This window comes from Bos grunniens, chromosome 14, assembly GCF_055505025.1.
Source record: "Bos grunniens cultivar Pamir isolate PY7600 chromosome 14, Bosgru_T2T1.0, whole genome shotgun sequence".
NCBI lineage: Eukaryota > Metazoa > Chordata > Mammalia > Artiodactyla > Bovidae > Bos > Bos grunniens.
In genome coordinates, this window is record NC_141178.1 from 72,812,567 (window position 1) to 72,832,524 (window position 19,958).

The 19,958-nt window shown below is 38.6% G+C and overlaps 1 protein-coding gene across 47 annotated transcripts in view; it reads right to left on the reverse strand.

The window, feature by feature from the left end:
- The window catches only part of CYRIB (CYFIP related Rac1 interactor B), a 148,486-nt gene that overhangs the window by 26,243 nt on the left and 102,285 nt on the right, over positions 1-19,958 (reverse strand). For 22 of the 47 annotated variants that reach the window (XM_086335537.1, XM_086335529.1, XM_086335538.1 and 19 more), the window contains one exon: positions 6,187-6,269. The exons of 8 other annotated variants lie outside the window; for them this stretch is intronic. In XM_086335537.1, coding sequence (XP_086191663.1) covers positions 6,187-6,259 — 73 coding nt within the window. In that variant the 5' untranslated portion in view covers positions 6,260-6,269. Of the gene's footprint in view, positions 1-679; positions 744-6,186; positions 6,270-7,177; positions 7,261-19,958 lie in introns of all 47 variants that reach the window. 17 more of the 47 variants (XM_086335558.1, XM_086335557.1, XM_086335561.1 and 14 more) reach the window with 3 other exon arrangements.

Sequence of the window (19,958 nt, forward strand, 5' to 3'; positions counted from 1 at the left end):
AAAGGCTAACTAATGTACCTGGCTCATCTACAGTTTAAGACATAAACTACTTTCCTATAAAGTTCACTTTAATGACAGAGTTTTGATATAAAAAATTAGAAACTAAGAAAAAAGACTTTAGTGGTTCTAAAAACCACTTTATACTCTGACCAGTGAACTTCTCTTCTGATGAACAAAAGGTGCAGATTACTATGCAGAGGAGTTTGAGTTATGAAAGGACTCCAGAATTACTAGGCTACTAAATACTAGATACTTTAAGATACAATATTTTCACTGAAATTTTGAACTATTAATGCAAAAACTGAGTTTCTATATACTTGGGACCGAGTGAGAAGAAAAATGAAGGAGGAATTATAAAAAGCATAGTTAGGAACACAAACATATGGGCACTTCCACCATGTGTGGCGTTAGCCACAAAACATAGGTTTTAATAGATGAGTAATTCTGGATTTCTCTGTTAAGGCCCGAGGTGACAAAAATCCTGTTTTTAATACCCTAGTCATTTGTTTTGCTAAGGATAAATCTTTTTTATTCAATACATTTGATTTTTGGTGGGGGGAAATGAGAGAAATGGATGTTCTGTGAGGAATCTGAGTTTTCATAAATCTTTCCCACTAGACTATATTCAAAGACTACAAACAAGGCAAAAAGCACTTAAAATAATAAACATTATGATTACCATAATGTTTTAGAGAGCAATTGTGGTGTCAGAATTCCTCCATGTTAAAATTTTCTCTTATACTCTGGAGGGTAGGGGAAGCAGACCACATTTATAATATGAATTAAGAACATTTCTCATAAATATTATTTACCAATCATATAATACTAGAACCTAGACTTTTCTGCACATACTCCACCTTCCCATAAATACACAAAGATCTATTTATTCCTTTCCTTAAAAATTTTTTAAAAACTTAGTTCACACACAAAACTAGAAGTCCAGGTGCCTAAAACCTGGAACTTTACTTTGTGCTTAAGGCAAGTCATAATTCAATTTCCTTTATTAAACTTGCCAACTAGTCAAAAATATATCATTTATGTTCTTAAATCAACAATTACAGTACCAAACTTTAATTTCAACATACTTAAGACAGTACTACAGCAACAGTAAGAGTAACATTCACATGCAAAGCCAACTTAAGAATTTGTGTTCCCAAGTCTGTTTCCTTGTTTTGAAACTCTCCTTTCAGAAGTCATGTATTTTTTTTTTTAATGAAACTGCTATGACAAATTACACAAGAGGAATCGACTGAAAAATTTATAAGACTCTGTGTCCAAAGCTATAATGGTATTACCAGGAGCATACTGATATTATAGCTAAATGATTTTTTAAAAATCAGAGTTTGTCATTTAGCAGTAATATTTTTTCATTTAGCCAGACCATATTCTCCAGTCATAATTAGACACACACTAAAAAAAAAGTACACTTCAGTTATAACTTTTTATACTTACACCAGAAGCAGCAGAGAAAAATTTTACATGCAAAAAACAGCAGTTTTATACTTTCCATATGAAACTATGAAACTACAGACATAACATCAATAGTAGACACGTATCATAATTTGAATTCATGAAGTGGGAATTCATGACAAAAGACAATATTTTGACTGATATATATTAAAAGATATTTGTGAAGTTTGAAAACACTGAACTATGTATTTTGGGTGTGGTGACTAGCTGTTAACAGAAAAACATGACACTGAGAATTATATACAAAAGAAATATTATCAAGGAGATTTAAATAGACCTTGGAAGTGGTTAATCATTATTAAAGGTTTAATAAGTACCAAGAAATTTAAAAATAAAGGAGAAGATTCCAGTTTCCCTTAAGGGTGGAAAAATACCCAGCACCACACTGATTAAACATTTTTAGACTGTCACAGGAAAGTCACATTGATAATTTTGAAAGCTGCTGAAGACTGCTGCAGAAATGAAGACAGACAGAAAAGAGCAGACAGGTAAGCACTGCTTTACTGACAGCAAGTCATGCAAAAGGCGGAAATACTCGGGAGGGGAAAGGACTGCATAAAATAAGGCATTTTTCCCCAAAATGGGATCAACCAAGACTTGTCACTTTGATTTTTCATAGCAAAAAATGAAAAATTTAATTACTTGAGGAAAAACACATCACTTAGCCAATTAACAAAAGGACATTCATTTGATTGCAAAATGCTATCTACTACTGAGAGTAGGCATAGTGATTACTCATCAAGCTTAGTTTTAAAAGCTGTTCAAGGGAAATTAAAGCATGTTTCAGTTGCTCTTACTATTTGAGGGTAGAATTAATTATTTTAATAATTTCACACCAGTTCCCTACTGAAGAGTCATTGAAAGTAACTGCTAAAATTGACGTTGTTATGGTACAGAGGCAAAGATGAGTTACAAAAGGAAAAAAATTTTAAGTCACATAAAAATTGTAACTGTGACATAAGAGGTCTTTCTGCTTTAATCTCATTCATTCACACAGTAAATATTTATAATCCCACTGAGGTAGGGTATGTACAGTACATCCCACTGTTCAGTACATAAACTTAGTACCTAGTAGATTTTCAATGATAAGTAATTGTTGAATGAATGAGAAGGTATAGATTTATAAAAATGCCTCCAGCATGTGTTAAAGAAGGCTATTATGCATTTTTATATCTAAACAAAACAACCCTATATCATTTTAGAAAAATAAATATAAGAAAATGCCATCAGAAATTTCAAGTACAGGGCAAAAGCAACTGAAAATATATAAAAGGTAAAATGGAAAAACAAGAGACTAAGAGAGTGGGTACTATCAAATTATTTTTTGACTTGGGGGAGAGGGGGACAGGAAACACAAAAGACACAAGAATTCGAAGAAATGCATGACTAAGTGGAAAGGCTCTATAACAAAGAATTAGAGAAAGTAAGAGTCTATTTCTCACAAATAACCACCTATATTTACTCTTCTATTTGGTCTACCTGGAGTTACACAATCAAGGTTAACTAATGAATACTGAACTTCTGTGATCATGAAGCACCTTGCTAAGGCTGGGAAGGGACATAAAAATAAAAGTCCCTCTTCTCCCAAGAGACAACTGCGTGAACTAATACACATAGTAGTTACTCAGGCTAAAGATCTGTCATTAGAATGTGCTATAAATTAACAATGTCATTATAAAATAAGAAATTTCAAGAACTAGAAGAGGCTGTATAGGCCCCGATTCAGTGCTTTTAATGTGCTGTCATTAGCATAACTTGGCAAATTTTATGGGGCAACTCTGGACTCACATATTAATTAAACCACTATTCTTAAAATAAAATCATATAGGGATAATGTTTTAAGAAAAAGACCTTTCTAGTACTTCGAGTAGATAATACGCTTCACTGAACACAGAATGTCATTTCATGCCTTAAGGCTTTTTTTAAAAAACATGTTCCTTTTTCTCCACAACATCCTGCACTAAATTATCATCAAACATTCTCATCACCCGTCACAATCCAACTCTAATATCGCCGTCAGGAATTCTCTCATCATGTCCAATCCACTCACAGGTAAAGTTAATCCCTTTCCTGACCTACATACTTTGAATGATGTAAATAATTAGCTTGCATTTCTACCTATTCTACTGGATTGAGAACTCCCCAAAGGCGAGGGTTGTTTGTTAGTTATCTTGGCATCTCCAGTACCTACTGGCTCGCACACACGAGGCAAGCTGAAGCGAAACACTGTGTGTGTGCAAGCACATATATTAAGGGGTAGTGATGTACTGTAAAGACAGTCTTCATTTTGTAAAATATAGGGGTCCATTAAATCATAGTTCAAAATTACTAGAATAGTTCATTTTTATACAGCTTGATGCAAAATGCCAATGTATCTGTCTGTTTGGTACTGTTTCTATAGCTGCCCAACCATGGAGAACTAGGTAGGCTTAACTAATTAAAATGATGGTAAGAGTAAAGCTAAATTATTCTGGTAACCTAAACATTACAGTTTATCTAGAAATAAATAATGTATTAAACACTGTTTAATAACAGAGTATGACTTTAATCTCATCAACCTATGAACTGGCAAATCAACTGTGTTGGCAATTTTGAATCTGGTATAAAACAGTTAAAAAGAAAGGAAGTTTCAAGGGGTCACTACAGTAGCTGAATGATAAAATACACTTTTACAAATGCACATTTCCAAAAAGAAGATAAATATGCAGATGGATGAGAGGTAAAACTGATTAAGACAACTCTGATGTTAGATTCAAAAGAAAATATATTTACAAAATGTAACTAAGAATTAACAGGGACAAACTCTGACCTAATTTGCAGTCTGTTTTCACTACATTTCATTTACAGGTTACCAGTGTCAAAAGTTTTACATTGGCTGATATAAGCAACAAATACTTAGTTTATATCTGTTTATATCTGCCTTTAGGAACTTAACACTTTATATGTAGTTCTTCACTGTTGGTTATTCTTGTAATTAATTTTAACCTTTTCCTGCTACTACATTAGCTATTTAAAATTTAAGGATCATGATCCAAACCCTCACAGATTAGAAAACCAGGATCAAATAATCTTTTGAAAACTACAGTAAATTCATGCTTCTCACTTGACCACAACATAACGCTAGGTTTATAAAAAGATCAAGTGCCAAGTCTTGAACAAGATCTTGACTATATCAAAGCCAAGATTCTGCAAATGTAAGGAACTTGAGACAAAGATAATAAGGAGACAGGATAGCAGAAAAATATACAACAGCAAGTTTGAAACAGATGCAAGTAAACTAAAATACAGCTCTAATGTAAGCTGCCTCATCTGAAAGAATAATCCTCAAATCAGCAAACTGCTCAATATCCCCAAGCTGATTAAAATTCATGCTACACATGCATTTAAAATAGCAGTGTTAAATTGTTGAGAAGGGTCAAGAAAACTATCATTCAATAACATCGTTCCCTAAAAACCAAACAACAGGTCCTGATGTTGACATGACTACTCTTCATTAGCCTGCAGAGTATGCAAACTGTCAGTATGAAACATCAGCAGGAATGTAATAAAAGCGGAAAAATATCAGAGGCCACAGACTGCCCCATTAAATGGAGACAAACTATAAATTAATGTGCTCATATGATCTGTCCTCCTTTAAAGAAAAAAAAAAAACAAATTATTCATAAACTAGAATGAACTGTATAACATCACATAAACTGAAGTTGATGGAAAAAAAATGCAACATCTCTGGGGGGATTTATTTAAAGGATTTGTTTTAAAAATCATAAAATGTCTTAAGTTTGTAAAACTCTGTTCAAATGTTTTAATCTCAGATGAAAATGCAAGTGGTAACGTGATTTATAACCTAAAGGCTCTTCACCCTTTCCTAACAATTTCTAATGATCAGTTAAAATAGCAACATTCACACTAAAACACCAATTGAATATCATTGTTCCCGATTTGACAACCAGACAAGCTAAAGCAATACTGACAGCCAAAAAAGCAAAAGCCTTTTAGCATGCACGGAGGTCAATGACACTTACCTGCCACTCTTAGACCATATTACAATAGGTCATGCAACATGAAACAAACAGAAGGCAGATTACTCAAAGGTCTGTGAACCTATTATTTTTCTTTTTATTTAGAGTTAGAAAAAAAATTAATTCCTGAAATACATACATATAATCAATTTAACTTTTAAAATCAGTTATCTGCAAAGATTAAATAATTAAGGTTCACACTTACCTTTTAATATTATGCCCAAATTACTGAGCTTTGAATGGCCTTCATGAACAGATTTTATATTCAAAGTATTTCAATAGGTACAAAGAGTAATTGAAAACTAATCAATTTTTCTCAACTACAGTAAAATTTTCCCCAAATATTGCTTCTAATTAACAAATCTTGAAGAAGCATATCCTTTCCACCAAAATCTTTTCCCAAAAATATTTTCAGAGCATCTCAAATGTTTTTACTAGAGATCTCAAATTATAAATTAATGTCCAACTAAGAGATATAAATCTCTTATAAAAATTCAAGTAAAAACATTATCACAATTTAATCTATAAAATATGACTTCCAGTTCTAGAAGGCACAAGAAGTTTTACTCAAACAATTCATAGCTCAGTCATGCAAAGCAAAAGTTAAAAAGATGGCAAAGTGGAAACATTCATTTAGTGCAAGACAAACGCAGTCTACTGCAGGCAAAGAAAAATAGATATAAAATCATCTTCTCACTTTCAAAATCAAGGAAAAAATTTGGCCCCTGCTCAAGGTCTGTGCATGTCAAAACTTTAAGAAGATTCCCCATGTTAAGGTACCTGTCAAGACAAGAATGAGAAAAGAGAAAATATCCCTTTACAAAAAAGAACATCTGAAATTTAACTTAAAAAAAAAATCGTAACAGGGAAAATGTTCATTAGGCCATGAATTCGTCCTTCAGGTTACCCAGACTGTGCTCGGGCATTCAGCAAAGCGGGCTCTCCAGGTGCTGATATGTAGGACCTAGAGGTGAAATGTAGTTTTCCTGTACACAATGGCACAACTGTTGCTCTAATTCTTCTTAAAATTCTCCCAAGTTTCATTAATGGCCTTATAATGAAAAATTCTTTAAGTATTCCAATAGTGCTAGTATTCTGAAAAAGAAATTTCTGATCAAGAATTATTCACAGGTAATCTTGTTTAATATTGCACTGAACAAACAATTTATTTTAAAGCCAAATGTTAAAGAGTTTCGGCCACAGCTCACCTTTGCTTTCATCTTAAGAGTAGCAGAATATCAGACTACTTCCTGTATGCCGCTCAACAAAGCATGTACTTCTAACCAAATTTGGATTCTCAATAATTTGTGGAAGTTATTTAAAGAATTGATTCTGGATATGCAGCACAACTCTGATTCTTCATATGAATAGAATTACAATAGGATTATAAGCAACCAGATTGCTGGGCAGTCACCGAGGCATACTGTTAGAATGTTCATCATAAGGCTAGTTGCTTCATGGACTAATGAAAGGACAGCACTGGCTCCACACTCAACATGATTCGGCAAATGAAAAACTAAATCATACATATGATGGCGATGTTTGCCTACGATTAAGAAAAAAAGTCATGCAAATTTCGTGTGATTCCCGTATTTTATTAACAAATAGCTGGCCTTCACTGTGGTGTGAGTATTAATTTCTTTCACCTTTACCATTATGCACCAGCCGTGAGGGGCTAAGAGACTTACTTTCAAAGTCCAAGAAAAAATGTGCTGCATTGTGGTCTATGTCCCTGGTTAGCACCTTAATGAGATTACCCATGCCAGCAAACCTAAAAATAAAAATGGCAACATCGTTTAGTTCCAGTAAAAAAAGTTTTAAGCAGAGGCCTGGGATTTGGCAAAGGCTGGCTTGCTCGTAATTACCAACAGGTGCAGGTTTATATGCTTCTGGCTTTGAAAATTTGGAACAACAAAAGCACATTTGGCTCTCAGTTTATAGCCCTTGTCCCTCTTTTCCACATATCAAAAAATGTACATAAAGCAAAACTGGAAAGAAAAATTAGATTTTTACATTTAGCTTACAACAGTTACATTTCACTAACGTCTATGCGAGCGTTATTCCTTTAAAATGCTTAAGGCATATATTCTCAATTTAAATTAACATTAAGAATAGATTTCTCACCTAAGGAAATACTGAGACCATTATTTTTAAATACTGGGGATATATTCCCTCTTGTAGAAGCAAATCCTATTAGGAGTATAAAGAAGACAGTATTCAAACCACACTTAACCATTAAAGACTGAAAGGATATATCAATTAATGACTCATTTTTTTAAATTTTACCATACATAAACCAGTATTTCTACATTTTCTATATTTCTAAGATTAATCAAACTTTTTATTATTTAACTCATAGGTTGATTATTCAACAATATCAACTGTACACAAAAGTATGTAATTTAGGAGTTAACACAGCAAACCAACATAAAGGGAGCCAGCAAATATTAAAATTCTTTAAGTTTGCAGAGGAAAAATAATGCATTGATATAACCTTGCCCAAGAATTTGCCATGACTCAGTGGGGATGAAGGTGTAAGGAGGGGTCAGGCTTCTCCAGGAAATCAGATTCACACCTTAAAGATGTAGCAGCTACAGGGAAGGCAGTCTAAGGCACCACAAACAGCTCCTCCCCTCCCCTCCTCTAAGCTCCATGTTTTTCCTCCAAATATGGAAGCTCTGGTAAAGGTAAATGAAGTGAAATGCAAAGTAACAATATTTTCATCAATGAAAGAAAACACCTTATTACTCTACCCGTTACAAAAAAGTCTAAAAAGAGTTAGCACCTGGCGTCCTGTGCTGCGCTCCCTTCCTCCACCTACTCTCTGGACACTGGCATATGTTCCTAAGCGCGCAACGGTTATTCACTTCACAGACCAAAATCTGATGGACTGGCATACACTTCTTAGAAGTGTTAAAAGCAATTTAGCTCATTCACAGCAATGGTTAACACTGAAGGGACCCCTCTCTTAAAATAATGCCCCTTATGGCAGCAACAGGGATCTATGTTATTTTTGATACTAAAATTCCTATTACACAGAATTTCACTGAAAGGATTTTGTACAATGCATGACAGATGGACTGTCTGAGATTAAAACTAAAAGTGAAATATTTCATCTTAATTATCTTCTATACTGTAAAAAGTTTAATAATACCAAGCTTTTATATACAAGAAAAAATAAAACATCCAAAGAATGACCTCAAAGTATTACTAAATCTATTCAATAAAGTTTTTAGGAACATTTGGGAAAAAACTATTTCACAGCTTCAACTTTCAAAACCTTTCAAATATATATGGAGTATCTGTTTCCAAACATACATAAATTCTGTCACTAATAAGAACTAAGACCAAATATACAAAGAATTACCTACTGGTATCAAAACTTCAACCATAGATGGAAAATCAGCATGTGAAAGGACAGTAACTGTCTTTAAGAGGAAAAGGCAGCACGCCATTTGTTGTTAAAAGAGCTTAATCTATGGAATCAAATCAAAAGTTTAACTCTACCTAAAAAGCTGTTTGCCTTGAGGACAGTAGTCAACTTTCCTGGGACTCATTTTCCTCAGTAAAATACACATTTCATAGTAACCATCTTAAAAGGTTATTATGAGAGTTCAATGAGATTAAATACCGATTTATTAGCATAGTGTATGGCACACAGAAAGCATCCAATTAAAATGTTCCCTGTGTGATAAACCAAAATTCACAAACTTTAAAAAAATAATAATGGCTCTGTTTCTTTTAATACAAACTACATTTTTATAAATCGCAAAACCCATGGCCCACTTCTGTCAAGAATATTGCTAAAATGCTGCCCTATAATTAGTCCTATGAGGCCACCACCAAGTAGAGGAGAGAGGGAGAAGGGAGAGATGTAAGTTTCCTTACCTTAGTACTTGGATGTACACAGCTGATCCTTAGGGAAAATACTGAAACTAGCCAAGTTTATCTGCTCCATTTTTCTACAACTCCTTCAGTAAATTTCTTCCACTACTTAGTCCTCCTTTCGAGGCACCCCAGCCTAACATGACACTAATACCCCTCACCCTGCATCATACTTGGTCTTGACCTATTCATTCCTCACAAGTACACAAAGATTCAGAATCCTTTTTACATCTTCATCCCAAACAGTGACTCTTAGTTAGAAAATGGCCCAGTTTATCTAGTACGGGTTTCTCAACCTCAGGACTACTAACATTTGGGGCTAAGTCTGGTGGCTCAGCTGGTAAAGAATCGGCCTGCAAGGCGGGAGACCTGGGTTCGATCCCTGCATTGGGAAGATCCCCTGGAGAAGGGAACTCACTCTGATATTCTGGCCTGGAGAATTCCATGGACTATATATGTACGGTCCATGGGGTTGCAGAGAGTCAGACACGACTGAGCTACTTTCTCTTTCGTGCCTTTGTTGAGAGGAGTCTGTCTCACACTGGAAGGTCTTCAGCAGCACCTTGGGCCTCTACACACTAGATGCCAGTACTAACTAACCCACCACACAAGTTGTGACAGACAGAAATGATTCTGGAGAGCGGCAAATGTCTCCTAGGGGGCAAACTCCACAGCACACAGGAAGGAGGCTGTGCAGGCAACACACATCACGTGTTTCTTTGAACAAAAACCCATGGAATTTTTCAAAGGTCTGAAAACGGTTTATTATAATACTATCAGTTGTCCTATCTTTTAATGGTCTTCCCTGTAGCTCAAATGGTAAAGAATCTGCCTGCAACACAGGAGACCCGGGTTCGATCCCTGGGTCAGGAAGATCCTCTGTAGAAGGGAATGGCAATCCACTCCAGAATTCTTGCTTGGAGAGTCCCATGGACAGAGGAGCCTGGCGGGCTACAATCCATGGAATTGCCAAGAGTCAGACAGGACTGCGTGACTTAACACTACACTACACACTATCTTTTAATAAAGTCAAAGTTTTACTCAGTCCTATCCAACTCTTTGTGACCCAATGGACTGTAGCCCGCTAGGCTCCTCTGTCCATGGGACTCTCCAGGCAAGAATACTGAAGCGGGTACCCAATCCCTTCTCCAGGGGATCTTCCCAACCCAGAGAACCTGGGTTCTCCTGAAGTGCAGGCAGATTCTTTATCATATGAGCCACCAGGAAGCTTATTATTTTTTAATAATAAACAAAAAAATTAAAACCATATTCCTGCTGTCTTTCACAGTTTACAGTTAAAAAAAAAAACAAAAAACTCTCCATCTCCAGTGTGATCGATTTCAATACCCATGAGTTTGCTGCTGCTCAGTCGTGCCCGACTTTAGGTAACCCCATGGACTGCAGATCACCAGGCTCCTCTGCCTATGTGATGCTTCGGACAAGAATACTGGAGTCGGTGCCATTTCCTTCTCCATCTCAGTGTGACTGTGACATAACAGTATTTGTCAGTTCTGTCAGGTACCAGACTGCCAGGGTTTAATACCCGCCCCCACCACCACAGCTCTGCCACTTCTAAGCTTTGTGACTTCAGTCAAGTTTCCTCACTTCTCCATGCCTCAGTTTACTCATCTGTGTGTGCTCAGTCATAACCGACTCTTGTGACCCCATGATCTGTAGCCTGCCAGGCTCCTCTGTCCATGGGCTTTTCCAGGCAAGGACACTGGAGTAGGCTGCTCTTTCCTTCTCCATCTCATCTGTGAAATATATATAATAACCACCCCCACTGCAGAGGGTTCATAAAATCATTAAACGGGTTAATGCAGTGTAAGCAAAACCTTCAGGACCACGCCTAGCAAAGCAGCCGCTGCCCGTGCTCTGGCTGCTGTCAGAGCAATCTGACTGACCCGCAGGGTCTGTTCCCAGCGGCAGAACCTGTGCACGTAAGACTCTGGAACCCTTGTGTTTCCTGCCCTTGAGGAAGCCTGTCTGTCACAAGCCAACATGTAGTTGAGAGTCACACGACGTGTCCTCAAGTCCTTCATTTCTCGTTCAATTTGTTCCCAAGTTTCAGCTGCTGCCATTTGCCTCAGTTCAGTTGCAAGATTTTCCTCTAGTTTTAAGGTACCCTAGTTTCTTTCAATCAATGTCCCTTTTACCTTTTTAGCTGAGCAGAGTCTCTGTCATTTGCATCTAAAAGAGTTCTAATACGATCTCTGGATTTCAGATGAATAAATGAATCTGATACAAAATACATAAAAGATTTTTCACATTATATAAAACTTGGTCCAAAATACTGACAGACTTGAGAGGCACTATTTCAAAGTTAAATAATAAAAATTACTATTTACAATGCTAAACTGTAAGTCTGACAATCTGATTTCAGGAGGAAAAAGTAAAGAATTTCCTTTTGATTTGCTTTTTATTGTAATTCTTGGATTTAAACTAAACATTATAAATATTTACTAAATAAGCTAAGAAGAAATTTAATATGCAGAAATCACATATAGTTGACTTCAAGTGTTTGCAAGGTTTCTGGTGGAATTTTGTGACCATGAGCTCTTATTTATATGTTTGTTTCAAAATTGGCAGCTTATCTGGAAAGGAACATGTTCTTCCCGGCTGGTAGTCTGTCAAATGTATTTCTGAGCTCACAAAAGGCACTTATAAATATACCAGACCATTTTCCCATACAACATTTGAAAAGAAGTTTCCTTAACTAGAGTAACAAGCCCCTGGAGACACAACTACATGGTACAGTTAATGTGCTATTTCATCTTTCTTTCCAGAAAATTCCTAAGAGATGCTGCTACTTATTCACCCTTTTGAGCTCAGGGGGTCTTATAATGCTGTCTCCTCTGCCTAGAATGCTACTTTCAAGGGTTTTTCCCACAGCTGGCTTCTGTTCATCCCTCAGTGTGTATGAGTGCTTACTCGCTTCAGTCGTGTCTGACTCTTTGCGGCCCTATGGACTGTAGCCCGCCAGGCTCCTCTGTCCATGGAATTCTCCAGGCAAGAATACTGGAGTGGGTTGCCATGCCCTCCTCCAGGGATCTTCTTGACCCAGGGATCTAACTCTGTCTCCTACAGCTACTGTACTGCACGCGGATTCTTCACCGCTGAGCTACTGGGGAAGACTCTCGCCCTCCAGGCCTCGTCTCAAATGCCCCCTCTTCAGAGAGGCTTTCGTCCCTAGCCTTACCAACAGTAGCTGTGCCCTGCCCAGTTATCTTCCATCACATTGCCCAACTCTCTCCTTCAGCACACCTAACATATTCTGAATGACTCTGGTTAGTGTCAGTTTTGTTCACATCCAGTTTATAAATTTAATAAATACTTCTTGGTGTGGGAAGAAGGAAGGAAAACTCAAAATACTGACAAGATTCACTATAAATCACAGTTTCTTAAACTTGACACGATTAACCATGTAATTCTTTATTTGAGGGCTGTTCCCTACATTGTAGGATGTTTAGCAGCATCCCAGACCACTACCCACTAGACACCTGGTATCACCCCAACACCCAGCTGTGACCACCAACGAGGTCTCCAGATATCATCAACTATATTCCCCAGGGGGCAAAACTGCCCCCACGTAAGAGCCACTGCATTAAACCACGGACATGAAGCACGCTCTCAGGTTAGCTGATCAATCCTACTCTCCTCTCCCAACCTCTACCAGCTGACTATTCCACAGGCTTTTAACAAAGAGTGCCTCAAACCTCAACCAATGGCTATTCCATCCTCACATGAAGAAATGACCTCCTTATATTTTTACCCCCCAAAAGAACAAGAAAAGGAAACACCTACTGTCCTTTATACCCCCCTTACTTCATTAACAATCACTTGCTTTACCTCTGCACCTGTTCCTGACAGACGCCCTTCCCTGAGGGGCCTCTTCTCCTCTCTATATGAAAAGCAAGCCTTCACAACCTCTCTACAATCGCATCATCCTGCCCATCCTCCCTATAGCAACCTGTCAAACGAGCTGTAACTATGTCTTCCTATTTTTCTACCTTTCATTCTCTCAGCTCATTCCAGTCTGGCTTTTACGCCCACTACTACTATGAGGAAGCTGGTCCTCTGTTAAGCTCACCGAGACCTGCATCTGGTAAAATCCAAAGGCCAATTCTCACAGCTCAACTCACTGGACCTCTTAATAGCCTTTGACCCAATTTATTATTTGCTCCTTCCTCAAACATTTTCTTCATGTGACATTTAGGGTTAATACATTCACCTGAGTTTCCTTCTTGCTTTACGGCTATTCTTCTTCTATACACTCCTCTTTGGCATACATGCAGCTATTTCTCCCATCTTAATACAAAGCAAAGACTCATCTGGATACCATCTCCCGCCCCAGCTCCCACTCTATTCCCAGCATCTCTGTGCAGGAAAATTCCTTAAGAAGATCTGCCTACACTCAATGTCTTTTATTTCTCTGTTAAGTCCACTTCAACCTCGCTTTCTGCCCAATCCTGTACCACCAAAATTGCTCTGGCAAGGTCATCAAGTAACACCCACTGCTAATTCCAATGATCAGCTCTCAAGTCCACAGCTTATTTCACCTGTCAGGAGCATCTGACATAGCTGACATTCATTCCCTCCTTAATACACTTTCACCATTAGCTTAAAGGATACCCCATCTCACCTCCTTCACTGCTCAGCAGCCTGCTTCTTGCCACCATCACCTCCTGCCGGGATGCCTTTAAAAGCCTCTAACTGCTTCTACCTTTGCCTCCTGCTACAATCTCTGAGGCAAAGCAGTCTTTCAAAAATACAAATGGACATCTCTACTCCACTCAAAAACATGCAGTGGCTTACTCCTACACTCAGAATAAAATCCAAACTCCTTACCAGGTCGTACAAAACATGACATGATTTTTCCCTCTCTCCAGCCTCACCTTCCATCACTCTCAACAGCAGCCTGCTGCAGTTTCTCTAACACAGCAAGACTTCTCTCTCCTTGGAGTCTCTGAACTTGCTTTGCCCTGGCCTGGGATGCTCTGTCCACAGACCTTTCTTTAAGTGACAAGCTATTGCACTTCCTGCGGTCGTCGCTTCAATTAGACCACCTCAGAGAGTGCTTCCTTCACCAATCTGTCCATCATACCTCTTCTCTTTCTCCTCTCTGTCCCCTTTCCAAATTGATGGTTAGCACCATCTAACACATCCTCATTCCTTTGAATATCTGTTTAGTCTGTCTTCAACTGCAAGGAGAACTCTAAGGAGACAGGAGTTTTGCTTTGTATACTATTCTATCCCCCCGGAGAAGGCAATGGCACCCCACTCCAGTACTTTTGCCTAGAAAATTCCATGGATGGAGGAGCCTGGTAGGCTGCAGTCCATGGGGTCGTGAAGAGTCGGACACGACTGAGCGACTTCACTTTCACTTTTCACTTTCATGCATTGGAGAAGGAAACGGCAACCCACTCCAGCGTTCTTGCCTGGAGAATCCCAGGGACGGGGGAGCCTGGTGGGCTGCCGTCTATGGGGTCGCACAGAGTCAGACACGACTGAAGCGACTTAGCAGCAGCAGCAGCTATCCCCCATATCTAGAATAAAGCCTGGGATGTTGCAGGTAGTAATAAATATTTATTGAGTAACTGCATGATTAAAAATACACGAAGAACTTCCCTGGTGGTACAGTGGATGAGAATCCGCCTGCCAAGGCAGGGGGACACGGATTCAATCCCAGATCTGGGAAGATCCCATGTGCTGAGAAGCAGCTAAGTCCGGGAGCCACACCTGCTGAAGGCCATGCCTAGAGCCTGTGCTCCATGAGAGAGGCCACCGCAGCTGCGACAAAGACTGCCCCTGCTCTCTGCAACCAGAGCTGCGAGCAGCAATGACACAGTGCAGTGGTTTTGGCCGGGGGGTGGGCAAGAAATTAAAATGTGTCTGTAAAATTATAGGAGTATTCCAAAGAGGAGAAAACAAATACCAAAATAAACACTGACAACTGAAAACTCTTGCGTTGAAAAAAGAAAAAAGAAAAAAAGAAGACCTGAGAATTTAGGAAAAGCTTACTCCCTTCTCAAATACTATGAACATCAAGAAAATTACAGTTTGCCAAGATAACTTACAAAGAGCCTAATATCCTCCCAAAGCCATAAATATGGCTCCAAAATACAAATAAGGAGACTGGCCAATATCAGAATTCTGATCTTTGTAAACCTGAATTTTACTCATAACATTAAACAGTAATAAGCTTTAAGGTATGGGTTTAAATGTTAATTTCCTTTAGACTATATATCCTCCAAAGAAACTATCTGGGAATTCTTCACATCTTCTGATAAAAAATTAAAATCAGAGTGTTAATCGTGCCCCCTCAAAATTTTACGAAGACAAATTCCAAAATCAGGCCAATATCCATTATCATCTTCAACTCAATAAATGAATAAAGAACACAAAGAAATATGAAGTGTTAAGAAAAAAAGGAGATACTGAAAAAATAGTTCATTCTTTCTAACAAAACTTAAAAACAATCGATTTCATAAGAACGCTTTAATATCATGCCATTTAATTTATGGTGACTAAAAATGCGTAAATGTGAAAAAAAATTTGTCAAAATGATCACTAGAGACTACCGTTTTTAGTGTTAAATACAAATTTCTTCTATTTACCCAAGCTTGGAATTCTAGGCAAAAAGGTCTTCTTTTGCCTAGGATTACATATTATCATACAATGTTCCTGAACCATATTCTGTTGCATATAAAATTTTACTTAATATTAAATACGCTACTTCTCGATCTTACAGCTATTCAGACCTCTGAAAATCTTTAAAATCAACAAAATGGTGGGTACGGAATTCAGCTATGCTTCTGCTTTACTTGTCTACCAAGAAATTTTTGATTCTCATATAAGCTGTACCATGACTCTGAAGCAGTATTAAATGGATGGAAAATGAGTAATGAAAAACGTGACACCATGTTCACTAACAATGGTACACACGCGAAGGCCAGGAATGACTCCAGAGTCACAAACTTACGTTTTGTTCCCACTCTTCAGTTGTGTATTCAGAAACTACTACACAATGTAATGTAGCAAACTGCAGCTTGTACAAGCAAAAAATAATGAATCCCTTTAATAGTTCTCCTTCCAAAGACAAACTACCAGAGACACAAGAAAGTCTGGAATTGCTTTGTGACTATATTTAACCAAGTAGTTATTACATGTTTAAAAGTCTGCCTTACTGTAAAAAGTACCAATACTGTACTCTGCAGATAATTAACAACACCTTCAGCAAAAAAAAAATTACTAATAACTTCCACCTGCTGGAGCCTGTTGAAGAAATAACCAAATTCACATGCTCTATCTAAGAGAGTAATTACAGAAATGACACACACTGAAAAAAGCCTTCCATCAGTCTACTACACAGAAAATGTTGCAATCTGATGAATAAAAAAGAGAAAGGCAGGTAGAAATTCATAGGGCTTTGCTATCTTGAAAGCCATTACATAACTGCAGTGCAATATTTCTAGGTCTAAGGTTTAAGGACAAAAACATTTCTCAAGAGATTATACAAAGCAGCAAGTACAGGCTAAAATAGTAGAAACCTGAAAATAATTCAAGTGATATCAACAATCTCACTTGGCATGCTAGCTTCTGAAATAAATAATTTCAGGCATCATCTTCTTCAAACACTGCACAAAGTTCTGTTTGTAGACATGCTTCTATACTGCATCACCACCACCATTTGAAAGCAAATGCCAATTTAATATTGCAGATGAACAGCAGAAGTGACTCCAGCTGGCAATAGTAGAAGAATAAAGAATTTTCAATAGGTCAAACTTTTAAATCTATTACAATTAATAACATTATAATAATTCTGATAAATTTTCCGATTTATTCATCTACCTCAGAAATTTATTCTACAATGATTGTCAGCTTTGGCCTTAGGTGAATATTGAAAAGTGAAAGTGTCAGCTGCTCAGTCATGTTTGACTCTTTGCAACACCATGGACTGTAGCTCACCAGGCTCCTCTATCCATGGAATTCTCCAGGCAAGAACACTGGAGTGGGTAACCACTCCCTTCTCTAGGGATCTTCCCAATAACGATATTCACTTTTGCGCTTAGCTGAATATTAATTATTCACCAAATGGTATATTCAGCGTGGTGGTGGTTTAGTCGCTAAGTCGTGTCCGACTCTTGGCGATCCTGTGGACTGTAGCCTGCCAGGCTCCTCTGTCCATGGGATTCTCCAGGCAAGAATACTGGAGTGGGTTGCCATTTCCTTCTCCAGGGGATCTTTCCGACCCAGGAATTGAATCCAGGTCTCCTGCATTGTAGGCAGATGATTTACCAACTGAGCTATGAGGAAACCCAAAGGAAATACTCGATATAGGACAGGGTTCATATTCAATAAATATCTAATGAATTAACTTAATGACTGTAAACAGGTGAGTCCAATGATATTTCTTTAAAGGATCAGTTAGGTACACAGTAGTTTAAAGGAGAGGTATAATCATAATTCCTTCTTAGCTTCTGATACAGCTGCAATTCACACTAGGAACACAGCAGTTAATGGTATTAAACACACTAGTTTTATGTAAGAAGGTGAAAATCCCCAATAGGTGAGCAACAGTATGCTGCTGCTGCTAAGTCACTTCAGTCATGTCTGACTCTGTGCGACCCCAGAGATGGCAGCCCACCAGGCTTCCCCGTCCCTGGGACTCTCCAGGGAAGAACGCTGGAGTGGGTTGTCACTTCCTTCTCCAATGCATGAAAGTGAAAAGTGAAAGTGAAGCCGCCCAGTCATGCCCGACCCCTGGCGACCCCATGGACTGCAGACCACCAGGCTCCTCCGTCCATGGGAGGTTGCCATTGACTTCTCTGAGCAACAGTATAATGGAGACAAATAACCAACTCAAACAAGTCTGCCAATAAAGCATCTGCAATAATTAATATGATGTTACTCTGTCTGCTCTCCTGATGGCACTGCAAATGTAAATCACACACTCACCTTCCTGCTCCTACGTCTCCCCTGTCCTCCCCGCCTTCTTGCCAACAAGAGAAGCTGCTCAAAAGAATCATTCTGACACGATGACAATGACAGTGACAAATACCTGCTCGTTACATGGTACAACCAAGATTTCCCTTCTGCTCCTGACCTTGCTGTTTTCTGATCTTTTTTGTGGTAAACGTGCTTAAGCAGAACCTGAGCTCCCAGGACTGCAAGTCTCTCCCCATGTCTGGTTCCACTAAAATTGCAAAATAAGGAGACTCCTCATTCTCTCTGTGACTCTAGATTCATAGAACCTTTCCCCCTCCCACCTGAACCCTTAGAGCATGAGCTATCCAAGAACAAAAATTCGGAGAGGAAGCATGAAATTGCTGTTACTGTCGTCCTTAACGCAACAGGGATAAGCAAGTGCTGAGGAGTCAGAGGTGGACTGTGATGGTTATTCACCTATTTCTCACTCCCCACGCCAATCTTTCTATAATCTGCTTTGTGATGTTGGGACAAGGAAGCTGTAAAGTTCATGTCTTAGACTACTTTGTCAGCTGAATGCTCAGTATATTGCCTGGGGGAGCCATGAAAAAAAAAAAACTGGAAGGTGGGAAGAAAGAAGGTTCTTCTTTCTGTTTTTCAAGTTCTGTTAGCAATTCCTGTGAGTAAAAGGCAGCTGTGGTTCCAAGTTCTAGTTTCTGTGGCACTCCTGGCAGCAGGGAAAGGCCTAGCTGCCCCCTTCAGAGGTCTAAGCATCCAGTCTTCCTCCTTCAAGCATCTAAATTCTTCCTAATCCACCTCTTGCCTTTTGCTTTAGAAGTGATGGCTACTTCCTGTGGGTACCATTAATATCTAAGTTACTTCATCCGATATAACACATATATACTTGGTCTTTATCACCAGTTCCTTACACAGAGCTCCTAAATACCTTGACTTTCCGGGGTGGCAAGAGCCTCTTTCGTTTTTGTAGCTGACTCTTGGCAAGCCTCTAGTTAGCTTCAAGATGGGGACTGGTTGCCACAAAGACCAAGGCATAACCAGAGAGCTGCAACTTTCAGCCCCAACTCCTGACCTCATGGCATTCAGGCCGGAGCAGCCCACCTCCACATGCCCTTAGCCACTCCACTCTACTGAAGTCCGGGTTGATGTTGAATCAGAGAGCGCCTTGGATGTTAGGTTAAGGAATTTTATTCTTTGCAATGAATATATTCTCTATTCTCTGTAAAGGAAGGGTTATGGGTGGCATTAAACATTTTTTAATTGTAAAAAAAGAATTGAGTTTGATCAACGGCCGATGACTTATCATCAGTCAGGCTTGCGTAATGAAGCTTCCAGGCTGGTAAATGCAGCTACCCACTGGAAGAGTGGGACAGCCCAACTCCACAGGGACAGAAACGTCTGTGCTTAGGACTTCCAGACCTCTCACCTTATGTACCTCTTCACCTGGGCTGTTCATTTGTATCCTTTATAAAATCCTTTATAATAAACTGAAACAAGTAAAGTGTTCCCCTGAGTTCTATGAGTCATTGATCAAAGCAGATCGCTAAATGTGAGGAGGGAGCTGTGGGAAGCCCTGATTCATGGGAGCTGGTGAGAGGCAGAGGAGGCCAAGGACTTGCGCCTGGCATCTGGAGTGGG